Consider the following 20,487-nt stretch of genomic DNA (forward strand, 5'->3'; position numbering starts at 1 on the left):
TGGCAGCTAGTACTTACTGGAAGTTAAGTAAACCATTCAAAAAAAGGTTTAAGCAAGTAATTTACACTTCATTAACTCACTTCATACTCAGCCTTGCCCTCAACTTTCGCAGATGAAAAGACTGATTCTCAGGCAAGTTATGAGAACTATGCCCAGCTCTATTCAATATGCTATACTACCAAACTTAGGAAAAGCCCACTAAAAATCATTTTTTCTACCAATTATATTTTATTAATTAGGACCACATGGAGATAAACTAAAATAATGCAGTAGGCTACAAGAATTCCTTTTACATATAGTAACAGATACAAAGCAAAACAACAATTCTGTTAATTCTCACTGTGTTAGTAATATGCTTACCTGTATAGGACCAGCCAATCTCTTCAACAAGTTTTCTCTGTTGTCTGTAGTATCCATAAGCCCAATCTAGAACCAAGAAAAATGAAGTGATTAATTTTCATTAAAAGTTATCCAAAACTTAAGTTTTCCAAATTATTCACACCACGAGTGGTTGTTTTAATATTATTTTCTATGTTACCCTCCCAACATCTCTATTCGACTCCACCTCAGCCGTTACCAACATCAATACCCCTGTTCTAGAGTAGTTAGTAAAGACTTTGGGTAAAACTTTTCAAGAATGCTGAAGCTTACACAGAGACAGAGCAAAGTTCTCAGCAACTTAGAGGGGTCATCACAAAGAAGGGCGTGGATAGAAATGACAGCTGGTCTCGGAGTTCAAAATCTGAAATCCTGTTGCCTGAAAACATTTAGGGTTTTCAACTGAACACATCTATAAATGCTTAAAAGAGCCCAGTGGTCATCTTATGTTCAGAACTTGTTTTTCTTCTAATATAAAATGAAATTAGATGTCTTGAGGAAATTGAAATTTTTAATGTATGAATGTGACTGGGGAAAAGGTTGTATTAGACATTCTAAGTGAATTCATCCCTGAAGGAATGGAAGTACTCAGTAGAGGTAAGACTGTGGGAAGCTTCCAACATTGTCAAAGAGGCAGATGTCTCGTGGCCCAAGGAGAGAGGCTCTGGGAAAATGTGGCACAATTCATACAGGAAAAAGGTGGGTGGAAGCCCCCCCCAAACTTCATTCTGTGTAATTCAAAATGTGCTTAGACCCATCATGGTTAGACCAGATCATGGTTCATGGTACTAATCCTGTGTCATAGACCCTTAATTCCTGACTACAGGAATGTCACTGCTCGGTTTCAGCTTCAGTGTGGATGCAGGAAGCCTTTGCAGGCTGTGTCTAGGACCCAGACAGTGCAGCTGATGGAACTGATTATGCAGAAAAGGCTACAGATAGTTTACTAATGAACTTGGGGAACATTGTTCATTTAAAAATGGAGTTCTCACCACATAGCTCTCATTTGATTATTCACACATATATGTACATGTTGTATATTCGTTTTTTCTCATTAATGGGAAAATTATTTCTTATTCTTATCACCTACTTTATATATTTGAATATGGCTAACATTTTATGTAAACACAATTATACAATGAATGATTTTGTGATCAGCTTCATTTGTTTTACATAATGTCTTCAGGCTCCTGCATGATATGCCTGTACCCATTTTTACCTCCCAAGAATATTCCACTACATGGTAACCAAGTCAGGGTCAACTTCCCCTGGGCTTGATTAACATTGACCAGTTACTTCCTATTTCCTACTCCCTTCTCTTAGACTACCATTTTACTGCAGAAATGCTGGAACTCTAAGATCTTTCTCTTCCTGTAGAGACACAAACATCTTTAACAGCCAACCCGGAAATTAATTTCTCAAGTACTGGGAACCAGGTCTGAAGAGTGCATCCATCAAGGGAACCAGTATCCTTGTCTCGCAGGGTCAGTGGGAACTTACTGCACATGGCAAGTACCTGAGTTTATTTTTCCTTCGGGTAAAGTCCGTTAAAAATCACATGTGACTACTGCTTTTCCCAGATGTCTTTCAGGTCTTTCCCACCAGCTCACTGCAGCCCTTAGAAAACCTTAGCCCCTACTTCACAGGAGCTGAGGTCTGGCTGGCTCTGGCTTTTCTCTTCTACGCAATGGCCTTGAAAACAGTGTTTCTATAATGTTTAAATTTGCCTCCTGAAAATTCTGTTTTGAACGCAGATACACCCTATTTAATTTACCCATTCATCATCTAATGGGTATCTGGTCGTTTTCACTTGGGGTTTATTATGAATAACACTGCTGTGAGTAGTTGGGCATGCATTTGTTTTGCTACTTGATGGTGTGATTAGGCTCACTGTTCATTGTTCAAATCCAGTTCTTTTAGAATGATAGTTAAATAGACTAATTAAAATGCTGACAATAAAGGAATGTATACAACTGGGTACTGGAAAACACCAAGAAATCACTGGACTTTAAAACTTTAGGGAAAAAAAAATTCTGATTCACTATAAGGCAATTATACCAGAGAAATAATTTGTACATGCAGTCACTGATAAAAAAGGAAGCACTAATACCCAGCTTCTGCTCCCCCATTCACTGATCCTGCCCCAGGATTTAGGAGCTATTCATGACTTTTCTAAGATGCTGTCCCCTGAGCAGGATCCTTGTATATCTTAAAGAGAAGTAAAACAAAGCAAAACCATGTAGCAGGCCAGAGGTCTGCTGGCACCACTGAAAACAAACCCGTTATAAAGGATTGACTGGATGTGTGATTTGTCCCCGCAAACTTTGCACCCACACTGCAGAAATGATTTTCTAATCTTTCATGCATCTGAAATGTATCATTTTAGATGTTAGGTATTTTTATCATATAGAAGCCTTTGGATGATTTGCCAAGATCAGATACGATGCAAAAACTGTACTTAACCAGGGTTCCTTTGAAGTAAGTGTAACGGTAAACCCTTGCTTTAATGATTCATTGCAAAGGACAACAAAATATGAGTCAGTTTTTGGCTTTCCTTATAGGGCTTTATCACCACACAATGAGCATTTGTCCTTGGTTTCTAATTACATACATTAGGAAGGCTTTTTCCATACAGGATTCCCAGGTGTTGGTAGCTCTCCTCAGTTCTTTTATACATTACTCCCTTAATTGTTACTTCAAACAAGCCTGTTACACATTCATATGCTAATTACACAGACCTTGGGCGTGAGAGAGTACCCCATTTTGAGAACTGCACTCAGAGGTCTGATAGATGAGATGTGATAGCTCCAGTGAACAAGGAAAAAAGGACGAGGCTTACGTTTTTCTGGCATTATATACACTGAAAGACAGTAAATCATAAAGTACAATTTATCAAAGTGCTTAAATATTTACCGCTCATTGAAATTATAAATTATAGAAATATATATTTTTTTTATTTTGTGGATTTTAGTTTCTGGAGCTTCTATATTTTTATTTCTATACATTTAAAACACCTGCTAAGTCTGCGTCAACTTTACACAAGCTTGAGTCATCAGAGAAGCGGAGCCACATTTGAGAAAATGTTTCAAGCCCACAGTCTGTCTAAGTCTGCTTTGTAATGATAAAAAGAGGAGAGAAATTCTAAGGAATTGTATAAACGGATATTCATAAATGAATATTATACAAATGAGTTGTTTTAAAAGGATACTCTGAAATTTGTTACAAAAAATATTTTCTTTTATGAAGTGATGTTTAGACCTGCTTAAAAACTTGAAAGAGATTTGATTATAGTCTCTCAGATAACTTTAAACATTCGTTTTTCAACCCATTTCATCTTAATCTTGCCTTAATAATCAGTATAAGGGCTCAGTGGATAAAGGTACTTGTGGCTAAGAATGAGGATCTGAATTCAGTCCTAGGAACTCACACAGTGGAAGGAGAGAAACTCCCACACATTGTCCTCTGACCTCTTCACATGGGCCAGGGAAAGCATGTACCCCACAGACAAAATAAAAAAAAAATTGTAAAAAATTTTCAAATGACCTATATAGATATAAATAAGAATATACATAGAAGTATACACACAATTATATATTTATTTCTCCTTATACTCATGTAAAGGAAAGGTTTACTTTCTTTGATAACCACCATTACTAAGTTTCTCAAATGTTAAGAGGGGACTCTTTCCAAATAAAAGTGAGGTGCTTATTTCCTATTAAAATATCATAAATATTTTAATTATAAAATCACTTCTGATTGTGAGTTTACCCTAACTAAAGTCCCTGTTACATCTTGATCAATCAATATGTTATCATCTCTCTCCTGCTACAGACTGTAGGAACAGTGTTCTGACTGTGCATACAGAGATATGTAAATATTTAATGTCATGCAGTATCCAAAATAGGAAAGAGAGGAGAAATAGAGTGATTCTCAGAAAAATAAACCAGGGAAAACACAACCACAGAATTTCTGAAGATGGACTTGACCAAGTAGATAACACTTCTAACCCCCAAACCTCTAAAGTCATCCCCGAGGTTCTTCAGCAGAGGGAGGGAAGGCGTCGGCTGGTGATGAGAATCCATCCGGAAGGGTGGGGAAGTAGCCAGAGAATAAAATGACTTTTGGAAGCTCTTGAGAGAGGCTCACAAGGAAAGCCCTGAAGAGAGGAACTGTGTGTTCCAGAAGAAAGGGGCTGAGCATCAGGAGGGGCAAGCAATGAAGCTTTCCAAAAGTTGTAGGATCAACTAAACTTTCACGTGAGTCTGCACACTGTTAAAGACTTCTTTTTGGAGACATTCATCATGACAAAAGTTCATATCAGTCTCCCCACCTTTAATTTTCAATGTACTTCCTTTTCTTCCTGGGATTTCTGATTTTTTTTTTTTTTTTTTTTTTTTGGTTTTTCGAGACAGGGTTTCTCTGTGTAGCTTTGCGCCTTTCCTGGGACTCACTTGGTAGTCCAGGCTGGCCTCGAACTCACAGAGATCCACCTGGCTCTGCCTCCCGAGTGCTGGGATTAAAGGCGTGCGCCACCACCGCCCGGCATGGGATTTCTGATTTTAAGGGAAAGGATGCAGTGTATTTGGTTGATGGAAGTACGTTGAATGTACTTCATGTCTGAGTATGCTTTGAAGTAACATTATGGAGTAATAAGATAAATATTTTATCTGAAGTGAACAGGGTTGAGAATGCGTCCATCAAGAAAGTTAGCTGACCTGTAATATGGGGCCAGGAACCTGGAGACAGTCTAATACAATCTAATATCATCAGAGCAATTATCCACTAAATATTTTGAAATGTAGATACTATGCAGCAAAGATTTTTAAAAAAGATTGACGGTGACAGTTGTCATAAAAATAAAATAATATTATTTTATTATAATAAAAATATAATGACCTGTAATAAAAATAAAACAATCCCTCTTTGAGGAAAATATAATAAAATAAAACCTGAAATGAAAGTTTAAGAAGAGACTCCACTTGTAATAAAAGAATGCCTATGAACACACCACACAGGAATAAAATCTTCTCTGTGTGGCAGGTACTACATTTGCATAGCTATGACCAAATACCTGACAGAGACACTATAAGAGAAGTGTTTCTTAACTCCTGGTTTCAAAGCTTTCAGTCTGTAGATTCTTGGCCCAATGTGCTTGGGAAGATCATCATAACTGAAGGAGACTGTAGAGGGAAGGATGCTCCCCTCATCGCAGGCAGGAAACAGGGAGACCGCAGGACCAGGGAGCCTATACTCTAAAGGACCCACAGATGGTGACCTACTTCTCTCCAGTCAGGTCTCACTTTCTAATATTTCCAGAACCTCCCTAAATAGTGCCACCAGCTAACCTCCCCCGCCCCCCAACACACAAGGCCACAGAGAACAGTTCCTCTTCAGACCACAATGTGTACTCCAATTTCCCTGTTGGGATTGTCTTTCTTTTTCTTGTAAGAAACTTCAATTCATTATCCAAGTGATCAAATGTCAGCAGCCAACTAATACAAACTTTGCATGTCCAATTAAATTCGCCTGTGAGTAAAGAGTTTTCAGTATCATTTCAATGCAAGTCACACCAACACAATTCTCTGCTTAAGGGCAACCGATCGATGGTGGATTTTCTCTGCTCGTTCTCTTGTCATTCATTTCTAGTGACCATATATCCTGTCCTCTTAGCTTTTATGAAGCATATACACAAATGACATTTGTGGGTATGACTTGACTAATTATAGTCAGCCAGATGATATAACTTGCTTAGGATATAGTAATTGACCAAACACTTTCTTACTATTAATTACTATAAATGTAAACCAAGTCTCTAAAACCACATTTCTTCGTAAAATGTATATATTACTAGGCCCCTACTCTAGCCCTTCAGTTTCAGCTGCCTTCCAGTGTTAGAAGAAGCACGTTACTGGGTTTCCTTCTGCAGAGGCTAAAAAGCAACATTAGTATTTTTAGTCTCAAAATTTAAAAAGGAATACAGTGTCAAACAGGAAGGCACATTAATTTAAATTATTAATGAAGAGGAATTCTAGATTAAAAATAAGTTTTAAGTTCAAGTGACCCGTTTCTAGACAGTAAGCTGAAAGAGATGAAAAAGTAGATGCTTAAAGAACTCTGTGGAAAAAAATTCAAATGATAAAATTAACGAAAGATATGGAAAGATCAGTCACGAAGAATAATGTAACGGAACAAAGGGAGCCATTCTTAAAAACGTTAATTTCAGTAGTGACACATCCAATTAAGTATATATGTCTCCTAGGACTGAGGAAGAGTCAGAGGCGAGCAACTCAATTTTATTGTTCTGTAGACACTGAAGACTCTGAGTACTTTCCCAGGCAGGATGTTTCCCAACCCTATTTAGAGTTTCCAGTGACAGCTCAAAATGTTCACAGGCTTTGCTTGGAGAGTATGTAGTATATTTTCCGATCCTTAAACACACACTTTTAACCTCCAGTGACTCAACTACATTTCTAAAGCTGAATTAAAGACATGCTCATAAGAATCTTTATCACATAGTCCTCATTCATGCTTGTTTTAGATAACTTAGAAAAAATACATATCTGTGCAAAATAGTTGTAAAAATCACACAATCTTTTATCTTTATGGACAACTACAGTATATGATCTTACACGCTCATTTTATTTATTTATTGTTTGAGAATTTAATACATGAATATGATGATAAAATTCCTTCCCTATTTCCTCCCTTCTAAACCTTCTCCCTACCCCAACACATACTTTGCCTCCCCAATTCACGTGCTCCTTATGTTGAGCCATTGAACCCATCCCGTGTTGCCTGTATGTGTATGGGTGTAGACTCATCTTCTGGACCTTCGGTAGCCTCTCAAAAGCTACACCTATGAAGAAACCTGGCTTTTCCTTCCTCATCAGCAATCAATTGCCAGTCACTCCTCAGCTGGTTGTGGCACTTTATGGCCACCATCTCTATGCATGCCAGGACTGTATCTGGCCTCATCTTGTGCATACAGTCACAGCTGCTGTGAGTTGATGTGTGCAATGACCCTATCATGTCCAGAGGACACTGTTTTGTTGCCGCCAACCACTACCTCTGACTTTTACAATCTTTCTACCTTCTCCATGATGATCTTTGTGTCTGGGACGGGGATATGCATGTTTAAAAAATGTTACATATTCATATATATTTAATTCGGATTTTGCATAAACTTAATTAAGTCCTTTATTTAGTTGATAATGTGTATTTTTCACAAACTAACAAATCACTGATCTAATCTCAAGGTAATGAATGTGTTTCTACAGCATCACAGGAATATATTTAAAGCATTCTCTGTACTTTGGATATTGAAAGTCTGGGGATGGAGAGATGGCTCAGATCTAACTCCAGCTCCAGGGGATCTGACTCCATTGTCTGCCCTCTGTGGCACCATGAACAAACCCACACATATACACATAATTTAAAATAATGAATAATAATAGTGGTAGTAAAACATTTTTCAAAGTTGCTTTAGGTTTGAAACTCTTATCTCCTGGACTTCAGTGAGTGATGACAAGTTCCATTATGCCAGCTGAGAATAAGTTAATGTATAAAATAAAGTTTGCAGATTAATACCAATTTTTCACAAAAAATGATGAGATGGAGGACTCATTGTTATCACACAATCATATCTACCTATTTTATACCCATAATGAACAGTGAACTTGTTCTGCCATAAAGGAAAAATCTAATTTTTGATGACACATAACAACAGGACTAGAGATAGAAATAACAAGATGTGTAAAAATACAAAGTATGATCATCTGAAAGTGTGAAAAGTAGGAAGAGAAATACATATCGGAAAACATTCATGAAAGTGGTTAGGAAACAGACTACAAATGATTAAATGTGCTATTGTATTTGTATCATATATCACTGTGTTATTATGTACTGTTCAGTCATCTTTACCTTAACCTACTATTTAGTGATATAAATAAGACTGCTGCCAGGCAGTCTTTTGTTCTCCTGCTTCCACTGAAATCCAGCAGAGAAGAAGAACATCTACTGCGCCATTCTATGAGGGATTGCTTAGACCTTCCAAACAACTTGCACACTAATGTGAACAGCTAACAGAACACCACGGCACCGATAAAAAGCACAAAATTTCAATAAACCACCTAGAGAAATCAAGCTGGAACCTACTGCTGGTTAGTTGTCGTGGTGCTGCAAGGGCCTGTGCAAGCTGAAGAGGGAGAAAAGTCATCAAGAAGCTTACGAAGCTGTGGACCCTAAGTACTGCACCACTGACCTGCCCCTCCAGGTGGCCCACTGGTGCCATAGTGCCGTGACTGTTATAAAGGCAGCCAACTGCTCCCTGACTGGATCTGAAGCCTACTCCACAGAAGGGAATTCATGCCCAGTGGAAAAAACTAAATCAAACGCTCGTTGCTAAGAAAATCGTAAGCCGTAGTGGAGAAGCTTCTACCGTTGTTTTGCTAAGGGGAGGCGGGGCAGATAGACGTCCCTTTGACAGGCTCAGCCTTGAACAGGGGTCAGGGCTACTGTGAGTTCCTGAGTACAACAACCATGTCATGCCTGGACAATAGCATTCCACACCATGCCTGCCCTTTCTCCCACTGGCTCTTACGTTATTTCCATGCCTTCTTAAGTAATGATCCTTGAGCCTTGAAGAGGATGATAAAGGAGTTCTATTTAGGACTTAGCATTCATTAGTCACTTACTCTCAGCAAATTATCAATCTCTGCAACAAGCATCATCCCCCTGAAAAAAGAAGCTTCTCTGACTAATGCTATGAATACTATGAGCAGAATCACATAAAAAACAAATATTTAGGCCGGGTAGCAGTGGCGCACGCCTTTAATCCCAGCACTCAGGAGGCAGAGCCAGGCGGATCTCTCTGAGTTCGAGGCCATCTGGTCTATAGAGCAAGATCCAGGACAGGCACCAAAACTACAGAGAGAAACCCTGTCTTGAAAAGCAAACAAACAAACAAACAAATAAATATTTAGAAGGCAGTTTGATACATATAGACCTTAATTTTTGTAACTTATATTCAAAGCATAAATTCCTACACACCAACAAGAGCAAAAAGAACAGGGGGAAAACTGTAGATGCAACAGATATACTAAGAACTGGTGTTGGGAAGCAAGCTCAGGTGGAGAAGTGCTTGCTTTGTGAGTATATGGATCCAATTTTCCTCTCCAGAACTCATGTCTTTACAGAAGCCAGTTGTGACAGTGCACTTGAAATCTCAGTCCTGAGAAGGTGAAGACATGTGGATCCCTAAAGCTCACTGCCCTGCTGGCCTAGCCTACCTGGAGAGCTCTGGGTTGGTGTGAGATCCTGCCAGAAATGATGCCAGATAGCACCCAAGGGACAGCACCCAACACTGCCCTCTGGATCCACGTGTGTTTGCACAAACATGCTCCTGTGAGTACATCTACAAGTACATATGTGCACACACAAACAAATAAATAAAACTCAGAGAGCGTGGATTTAATGAACAGACACATAATAATAAACCTTTGGTAGGTAGTGTGTTCCTCAGACATAGTAATCACATATTTACAGGAGAGAGAACAAAGTGTTATGTGCTAAGATATTGATAGCACTGCAAAAAAGAGCTAATTACTAGAAAATATGTTAATGTGGAAAATGAGGGCATTCAAATTATGTAATGTTCATACTATGAAAGAATGTGAAGCCATTAAGATTATATTTTCAAAATTCTCATACTGTGGCAACTGTAGAGAATAGAAACCATTATCAGCAATTATGATTTTAATCTTTTCATATGCTCTTATGACTTGCATATATTTGATGAGACTGTATCAGGTTTTTTTTTAATTTAGTGCATTTATACTTTGAAACAATTTTGAAATCTACACTCAGACAAATTAAAGATGAATACCTATTCTGCAGAGTATGTAAAGAACATACTTTTCAGTATGTCTACTTTAGTATGAAAATGGTTTTAATTTCTCATTTTGGGTTTAACAATAAAAACTTATCTTTACTCACAGGCAACTGTATGCACAGATGCACATGAAGAGCATTTTAAAGTTAATCCGAGAAAAACACACGAAAGTCTCAATAGGCAGCATTGGCACTTAGACTACCAAGAGCCACAGCTAATTTGCAGACTGTCCCTGTGACACTCCAGTCAGACTGAGAGGGTCCTCTGTACAAGAGAAATTTTCATCTGTGTCTTAGTTCTAGTAGATTTCTTTACAGATAAAATTAAACCCCCAAAGTCTACACACTGAGTGGGAAAATCTGGCAGCTTTATGTGCTAACCTATTCTGAAATAGGTGTGGATTGTACTTTCAAACAGCCGCCAGTATGTTGAGAGATTCATCACACAGTTAAGTCTGGGCACAACAGGGAGGCTTTCTTGAGTTCTTTCCAAAGCTTGGTCTGGAAACCCATTTTTGTCATCAATGCCATTTAGATTGTTTTCATTGGTCTAGAAAAAAACTAAATTACTCACAAGAAGCATTTCAAAATAATTAACTTCTTACCTTTCCAATGGAATTTTTAATGATTTAACTTTTTGATTTGCTAGTATCTTTTACAAACTGAATAGGTTATGTGTTATCGCTCATTAAACCTATTTAAACTGGTTAATATATTTCAAAAAGAGATCAGGACCAGCATGGCAGACTTGCCTAGTTTAAATTATATTCATATGGAAATCTTTGTGTGTCTCATCACTTAATTCTTAGATATATCGAGACTTTGAGAGATGACCTTGACAAAGCAAAGTCATGTCCTTGCTTCTAGTTCCACAAATGTAAAAGAGGAGTACACAGCACTTCTTTACTTGTGGTATTAACAAGGGACAGAACATGCCATTTTAAGCTCTTTGTTTAAAAAAAATGCTCATATCATACATAACATCTCAGTTTTATGTTTTTGGATTTTTTTAAATAATAAAGCAAAATAAAATGATTTGAAATTGATAAAATACATGTAATACACACTGGCTCAGCTGTAGAACCATTGGCTTGTTTCTCGTTGTTACCTGATTCTTAGCCCAGAGAGCTCTGGGTCATTACAACTATGTGATGGACATAGAGATGACAGACTTGCAAGCACATGTTAAATGGCTCCCTCTCAAGAGCAGTGTGAACGCTGGGAAGATCAATATTGAATTTTAGTTAGACTCAGAGGAACTATCCTTATCTGAGTGTTCCATTGCATCACAAAGTAAGCGCTTTCTTTTCTTCTCTCTTTTGAGACACTGTCTTGTAAGGTAGCACAAGGCAATCCCCAGTACTGACTCTCCTGCCTCAGTCTCCCATGTGCTGGGATGAACTGTGTACTATCCCACATCCAGCTTTCAAAATAAACACAACTTCAACAGCAAGACTTTTAGAACACTGACCTTCATTTTATAATGACTTTTCAGTGGTAATCTTTTAAAAATTACGTGATTAATAACTTTGTTAGTTTTAATGTAAAAACATTTTAATTGAATCCTTAGTCAGTTACTTTCCATAGTTATCAAGTGCCAACCCACATTAGTCACCGGTGTTTTTGATTTAAAAGAAAAAAAAAAGATGACATTTACTGCCCTTTTAATATGGTTAGGTGTTTCACTGCCAGTAGACGATGGGGTAATGATTATTACTCGTCATCTTATTTCTGTCCACTGTAAAGCATGAGGCAAGCAGAAACTGATCAAATCCTACTGATGGCCTTCTGGCCCATTGGGTTGGATTTATTTCTGTCCTATTCCTCTGCTTGGTATTTAGACTTCTGTCCATCCACCTCCTTTATTCCATGCCAGGCACACTACTTTCTCCTGCAGACAAGTGTCTTCCTTCTGCATCTTGGTGTCCTCACAGTCCTCACTCCCTGAGCTAGCAAAGTTGGACGGAGGAAAAATGATTTAGTTCAACTACCAATCACGACATTCTTCTTCAAAGCTTGTTGTCAGTGACCTATCTTGACTAACAGCAGCTCTGGGTCTTCTTATTGGCTCACTGTTGCAACAGCTGTTCACAAATTTTGGCTGAAACACGAATGCTCACTGCAGCGGCAGATGCTCAAAAATGCTCATTAGGTGGCCTAGATAACACAGAATTATTGCACTTGTAGGAACAATATGCATAAAGCACTCCTGTTCCGTGTATAATTAATAGCCTTGGAGAATACATCTCACTAGTTACATTTTACACACAATCACAAATGGTTGGCTAGGGGTTAGATATTATTTTTCTTGGACTAGCTAACTTGGTTGGAGCAAATGTTTTCTCTCCAGGTTTACCATTTCATTTGTGAGGATGTCAAGAGACAGAAGAAGGTAAAGCAGGGTTTGGGGGCTAGATTGCAACCAGGGCTCTGCTGGCACCTAGCCCTGAAGTCACTAGGCCACTGGGACACCTCAAGGTAATTCACATATTCCTGCAGTGTGATTGATAGCGGTGATGGGTAAAGAAGAAGAGCATCTCACAACAGGCCAAAGGTAGCATTGTCTTTTTTCACCCCGAGGGAGCTGTCTCTGTGTGAGAGTTAAGAAAAAGTGTTTTCCTGAAAGGACTTAGGCCTTAAATTTTATATATATCATATATCATGAAGATACAAGATACTGAAAGAAAATGATGATTCTTTTTAGGGGTTAAGAAAAGATCCTTAGCACTTACTTGTTTGTGTGTGTGTGTGTGGGGGGGTGGAGCAGGGTCGAGGGTGCCTGTGCCAAGACACCTGATTGAAGTCAGAAGACAGTTTTCAGGAATTAGTTCTCCCTCTACAGGGGGTTCTTGGACATCAAATGCAGGGTGTTGGACTTAGTGGCAGTCACCTTCACCCTCGGAGCCATCTCTCCGGCCTTCGTATGTTTTTAAATGTCTAGGAAAGCATGCTTTCCTGAAGTTTGTACTTCTGACGTTCATCTTGTGAAAGTAAAACTGTTTTGATTGAAAACATTTGACTGATGATATACCACATCAGGCAAAATACACACTGATTCAACTTTCAAAATGAAATCTCACAGTAAATATTTTGTACTCAAAGAGACCATAAACTGGCAGCATGCACCAGAATCATGCTGTCACCTATCTGCCCTAAAACATGGATATTCCTGCTCCAGCTTCCCTCATGTTGAGAGGCTTGACCATGGTTTATTTTAAGCCACCTTTACATCCTCAGAAACATTTCACAGAGACTGCAGACTTGTTCCATTTTAAACGATACTATGCATCTTCAACTGATGGAAATGTCTAATGTCATATATTTAATTGAATGTTTCCTATTAAGATGGGATTCCCAGAAGCCTCTCTGGTCTAAGAGCAAGGAACAGAAGTCATTTGGCGTTTATTAGGAGACCGTTTTTGGCTATGCAGTCACTTTGGACATTCCTTGGTGACACAGCGACAGTGTTGGCTAGTGATTGGGAATGGTGTTCCATGCCAGGGGAAACCACTGGTGATATTATCACATGGAACAGCTTTTCCATCTCTTATAATGGTTGTCATCCAGAAGGAAAGCAGTGTGGTGCATCCAGGGGTACTGGTGGGCTTTGCTCATCAGGGAGACACACATCCCCTTCTTTCATGGATATGCAACAAAGATTAATGCCATTTCATCAAATTTTCATAGACACTGCCTGTAACACCCAGTCCAACTGGCAGTGCTTTCTGAAATAATAAGAAAACCCTGGGGAGTGTTTTCATATGTATAACCAGCATGGTCCTGGCACACTAGGCAGTAAATGGGAGTTACCAGTCGGTTCTATAGCTGGAGAGAGACAGCAAGGTCCAATAGAAAGAAGCTTTTCAAGATGGAAGAACACCAAGGGGTTTAATTCTAGTAACTCCAATTACTCCATCAATTTCTTTTTTTAATAAAAATTTTTAAGTTTTGTTCTTTAAAGTAACACTGACTGCTAAAGGTATTTCAGAGCAGGGAAAAGAGGAAAAGAGAGAGGGAAGGAGAGAGGGTGGGAAGGAGAGAGACTGACTCAGCAGATGATTTATGATTTTAATGAACTTGACTCTTTGAATTCAAAGCATGTCTTGAGGATTTCTCACAGAAACAATCAATCCTTTTCAGGGCTTAACGCCACAGTAACTTCCTGCACACAGCCAGCGATCGCCATGGACACACTCGGATGCCTTTCACTCTGCATCTCCACAGGGTTGTATTTGGGGACAAGAAGAAAAAGCAGTGGCACTCTCTGTGTTTAAAGCATTCTTGGGCCCTTAGACAACATCCACCTTTGTGTTATGAATTACCACCAGAAAGTCAGAGAATGATAAAAACAATTCCCACGCACACAGACAAGAGAGGACCACTAAGAAGTCCAGAAAGTACCAAGTGGCCAGAAACAAATGGTGTGATTTAAGGCAGTGGTAAAGGGATAAGAGCGCTCAGAGTTGGAGCATCCCACAGGGAAGCTCCAGGTTTGTGCTTCTCTTAAAAAGATACCATATCCAGAAGGAAAGAGGGTAAGGATGCAATTAAAACATCAATCTGGTATATGAAAACTTCCATGGGTCAGTTTTCAGTGTTCTTAAACTATTTCAGATCTTAGCCTAGTCAGAAAATTCTGATTATCTAGTGTCCTCAGGCAGCATATAATAGTTAAGCAAGTGCAGGTAAAGTGATAACCCAACAGAGTGCTGTTGTAGAATATTATTTAAGATGTGCTACATTTGTTTATTCTGTGGAACATTTGTTTAATGATGCAAAGGTGTGTTGAATTTGTTTAACTCTGTGAAGCTGTGTTACTTTGCCTGCCTAAAACACCTGGCTGGTCTAATAAAGAGCTGAATGGCCAATAGCAAGGCAGGAGAAAGGATAGGCGGGGCTGGCATGCAGAGAGAATAAATAGGAGAAATCTAGGAAGAGAAAAGGAGTAAGAGATTAAGAAATGAGAAAATAAGGGGCTAGCCACCCAGCTGCACTGCCAGCCATGGAGTAAGAATTAAAGTAAGATTACAGGAGTAAGAAAAGGAAAAAGCCCAGGGGCAAAAGGTAGATGGGATAATTTAAGATAAGAAAAGCTGGCTAGAAATAAGGCAAGCTAAGGCTGAGCATTCATAAGAAAGAATAAGACTCTGTGTGATTTATTTAGGAGCTGGGTGGAGGGCCCCCAAAGACCAAAGAGTAAAGAGCAAAAAAACAACAACTGCGGAGTACCGTGTGGCGCTGGGTAGATCACCTTGCTGCCCTCAGACTCTCTTATGCCCCAGGGTCCTGACTCAACCATTCTCTGTCTTCTCTGCCTCGCCCCACACACCCCGACCCTCATCACACTGTGGCACCTTAATGACATGTCTTTGACTCATGAACACCCTTTCTCAAAGTTGTAACTGAATCATAACTTGTCTAACAAATTTTTTATTATTTACTTAGTATGTTTAGTTCTGAATTCCTTGAGAATTCAGAATGTGTCTGTCTTGTTCCCTGTACCTAATCAGGCATTTAACTATGTGCTTGGTAGATGTTTACAAAATATTAATTCAATGAATAAATGTGGATTCAGTGTTTATTATCTCAGAGAAATGTTTTCTGCCACTTACAGATCCATCCTCTTTGTACCTAGAGAGAACAGCGATGGTGCTAAACCTTTCATTCTGTTGTTACCACAGAGAAAACAGTAGCCATTGCTCAGGCATTTGCAAGCTCCCATTTCTACACCTGCCAACTAATTTCTATCCTCACTCATTGACTACTTTCCTTCTATATTTCATAGAGACAAATGTCCACACTCTTTTCTATCCTCCCACCCCCTCTAGGATTTCTTTAGCTTCAATCTCTTTCTTCTTCTCTCCTTGGACCCTATAACACAATCAAGCCCAACTACCCTAAAAATTGCTTTCCCTTGCCACCACCCCCACCCCCGGCCCTTTACCAAATGCACTAGACACCTGCACTTCGGAACATTCTGCTAATGTCACCTGCCATCTTCATGTGACATTTCCCAATCTTCTTTCTGTCTGGGGAATCACTTTACCAGTAGAAGCCAGCAAATCTATCAACCTCAACAGGCAAAAAGATGTGTGTTTAATGAATAATACAAAAACGAATAAGAGGGGTTATTGAATATAGAATGAATGGCAAGTGATGAAAATGCACTTCCAACTTAATAAGCACCTCTTATTTTATGTCCCCAATGTCAGCTGCTGTCGAAGAAAGCAGCACACAAAGATATTATTGGTTTTGAAAGGTAAACCTTTCCTGATTGTCATTTTCAAAGAAAATGGATGCCGTTAGCCATAAATATATGAAACTTACTTCAAATTTCCCCTGGGATTTACCAAGTTTTCTTGAACTTAGCCAGTACTTTCTTCTGTTCAATTATTGAAAACTTCAATTATACATTAACCCCTTAGGATAAAAAAAATCTCAATGTTCAGACCAGTAGAAAATACCTCACCATGTGTTTCTATTTCAAATATAATTTCCATCTCCCTTTTCAGAAATAGCTTTACTTTTTGATGAACAGGTCATGAAGGGACCTTCAATTAATTTCCCCCTTATGGCCTTCCTGTGCAGATCTGCCATTTAAATAAATGTAATGACTGACCTTAGAGTTGTCTAGGCACCTACAATACTGAAAATCTTAATGAAATACCAAATACCTTATTAAAACAAAAGCATTTCATATAAGCACATAAAATTGAAAGACTCCTAATATTCTTTTTCTTCTGTGACTTATGTGAGAGAGCCTATGTCTTGAGAGAGATATAAACAGATACTTGAGGGGAAAAAATTGAATTTACTTACAAAGAACTAGTTAATGGAATTTGTTCCTTGGTAACTTTTTCCTTTCATTTTGGAACTTACTCTTGACACCCTAGAAAATGTCCTAGAAAGTTTGATCACTTATAATGATATCTTTTTGTCATCCTCTGCCACCCATCTAGGCAAAGGGAAGGATAATGAAAGACAAGAAAAAAAGTATATCAGACACTGAGTGGGCTTAAGGTGTTTATCAGAATTTAGGTATGATAAGATATTTTAAATGTACTCAATGTAGAAACATTTGCTGTTAATGTGAAGTAAAATCCACAGTGTCTGTTTATTCATCATTACAATTCATTCAGTAAAAAGTTTATTTTATTTAAGTGGCTGGTTATAACACAAATTAATAGGTCATCAGTGTGTTAAAATAGGTAACAGCATGGAACTTTTAATTAGCCCAAAGTTTAATTCTGTGCAGTCCACAACTGTGTATATCGCACAAAATGAAAACTATTTGAAATAATATATAGGTTAGTTAGATTTAGCCATCTGATTCTTATTTAATAGTAAAACACCAAATGAACTCAGTTTGGATGTAATTGAATGGTATTTGTCAAGTCTCCTTGGGATAATTGCAACATAAGCTGAATTGTTCATTGTGGGTTGCCAGTCTCCTTCTGTTGTGTATATGGTCTGGTATTCTGGGACTAGGACACATGATTGCAGGGGAAAGGTTCCCATATTATGTTCTGACCTCCAGTATATTCCCATGTGTTCATTCAGTCCTATCACTCATTCTTAACATGTCCTATTCATGGATCTGAAAGGCACGGGATGAAGGACAAGGCAAAAGCTCAATCTGAAGAGCAAATGAGTCAGCCAAAAGATAACATGAGCAAAATTACTGAATGCATAGAATGGTCAGAAACATCTCAGAACCAGAGCCTCAATGCACCCACCTCATGTCCTATACACACTGAGTACATCTCCATGAATGAGTCTTCAAGTACCCATAGCTCTTTTTGTTATTGTTATTAATATCCTAGACCATTTGTTTTAGAATTGCACTTTCTTAAGCCTTACCCACAAGGACCTCATATTTATTTCAAAAAGATGAGGAGCACTACTGTTATAGAACTTCTTCCTGACCTGAACACAAAGATGGAATGTCTAAATATGGTGATCACTTTACAATTGGATGGCTATATTTGCAGATAAGTCAGCTTCAATAAAGAACACAGAGCCTCCAAATGGTAGTTTAGTTCATATTCATTTAAAAAAGAGTACTTAAAAAGTGATCTGAAGAATTGAGAATCTCATTAAATTACACATCTGAAAGGAAATAATCATGGCATTTTATTAGTGTTTATAAATTTTATTTATTAAATGTATTCATATTTTTGAAATTTGGAAGAGAATTATATATGACATTTAAATAGTTTTTGTTAATTTTATTTAAAAATTCACAATAGTTTGTGAAATGCATAAATTTACACTATGGTAGGCATATATATGAGATAAATTAGACTGCTAAAATATGCTAACTTATGTCTTAAGATTTGTTGACCTTGAGTCTTCCCACAGATTTTGATATACAAATAAATAGTCTATAACATATCATGACAATTTCTAGTCATTTAAAATATTCTTCTAAACATATGATTAAATTATCTACGTGAAAGCTTAAATGCTTAGATAACTCTTTAATGTATGGTCTTGGGCATCACTAAGAAACCAGAAAAAGTATTCAGCATGGCATGTGCATACAAAAGCATAAAACAACATGATTCTATGGCTTCCTTCACAAAATCCCTGCTCCTAATGTTCATCCAGACATGACAAAGTGAGTTACATGTCTTCAAATTAGCTTCCATATTTAATTTGTTTTGAACTTAGTCAAGTTGTTGTTATAATGTGTAGTTCAGTAAAACTAACAAGAATTTTAATGAATATGCCAGTTAGTTTAAAATCATTACAATTTATACTTAATAATAGCTGATATAGCTCAATAATAGCATGATATAACTCTGGCTTTTTGTTAATTTGATAATTATAAGTAAAAGTATAATTTAGATTTTATGACATTATTTCTTTTACCATGTATTAGTTGCATAATTATCAGTAGAATTGAACTCTGTAAGTAGTATTTATTTAGATAATGAGATATCTAGTTATTCACAAAGAATATTCACATAGAGACTTTTCAAGTTTTCAATTTCATTTTCTACATTATACAATAAAAACTGAGAAGTCTCTGCATACATAGCATAGAGTTTGCTTTATCAAACAGTGGCCTTAAAGATCTAATTGTTTATTATCCCATAAGAATACTAAATATAACCCAAGTTTATCTTCCAAAACCATAGATCATAAACTTCACTTTTTAAATAGTGTGAATGACCTGAAAATTGTCTCTTTTCATTAATATCAGGAAAGCAAGATGCAGCAAAGCACTGAGCAGAGAATGTCAAGTCGGGATGTTGTTAGCATGCACGGCATGTGTGGCCAGAAACCCCCGTCCTTTCCCGTCTAAATCAGACTTTCTCCCTGAAACTGACCTCAATTACCTGAATGAAACTCCTTCAAACTTTACTTGAAAAAAAATGCCTCAGTGCCCAACTAGTACCTAGCAAACAATGACAATCTTCAATTTAGTTTTCATTCTTTATAAATCGTGAATGTGAATTTGAACCATGATGACGTTGGTTATTGAATCATATCAGATTGCTACAGCTGAACAAAATGGGTAAAATTCAACAGTTTTCATTTTTTTCTCCAGAAGACAATCTATATAATTTTATTATAAAAGCCTGTTATATAACATTAAAAATAAAATCACCATATTGGACACTGGAAAGTAGTCCTCACCTGTCTTTCTCTAAATGCGAAATTCACATTTTGAATCTGACAGGTTTATAGGGCAGGAAATATTCCTGACATGGTCTTTCATCTCTGAAATAGTCTTTAATGAACTACAGGTTTTTTTCTTTTGAAATGATTTTTCCCTTTAAATGGGGGCAGAGCCCTTTAAACCCTGTTGTCATTAACCCATTACTAGATTTAAGTTTCCTGGCTGCCTAGGAAATATCTACCCTGAAACATTACACAGGGATTAAAAACAAAACGAAAAAGCAAACAAACAAACAAACAACCCACCACACACACAGAGATCCTCGGCTGAAGTTGTCAAGGTCTTTAGCCTTTTGTATGGTGGGAATAAATGATAGAAATGGACATAGAAAGACTATAGACAATTATCTCTCATAAATCATGTCAATTACCTAGGAAAGGTGTTCCCTTGGTGAAATAATGGTGATAGGGAGATGGTAGTCCCATGATTAGGTGTATTATCTCAGAAATGTTTTTAGGTTTACTGATAGCTTTTTCATAGTGAGCAGATGTAGATTTTCAAAGCAGTTCTGAATTATTTGTATTCATATCACA

The 20,487-nt window shown here is 37.6% G+C and overlaps 1 protein-coding gene across 4 annotated transcripts in view; it reads right to left on the minus strand.

Annotated features, from left to right (window-relative positions):
- The window catches only part of Ptprz1 (protein tyrosine phosphatase receptor type Z1), a 187,150-nt gene that overhangs the window by 134,865 nt on the left and 31,798 nt on the right, over window positions 1-20,487 (minus strand). For all 4 annotated transcript variants that reach the window (XM_006988377.4, XM_016006859.3, XM_006988378.4 and 1 more), the window contains exon 2: window positions 361-426. In XM_006988377.4, the coding sequence (XP_006988439.2) occupies window positions 361-426 (66 nt within the window). The remainder of the gene's footprint in view (window positions 1-360; window positions 427-20,487) is intronic.

The sequence above is a fragment of the Peromyscus maniculatus genome, chromosome 3 (assembly GCF_049852395.1).
Source record: "Peromyscus maniculatus bairdii isolate BWxNUB_F1_BW_parent chromosome 3, HU_Pman_BW_mat_3.1, whole genome shotgun sequence".
Taxonomy (NCBI): Eukaryota; Metazoa; Chordata; class Mammalia; order Rodentia; family Cricetidae; genus Peromyscus; species Peromyscus maniculatus.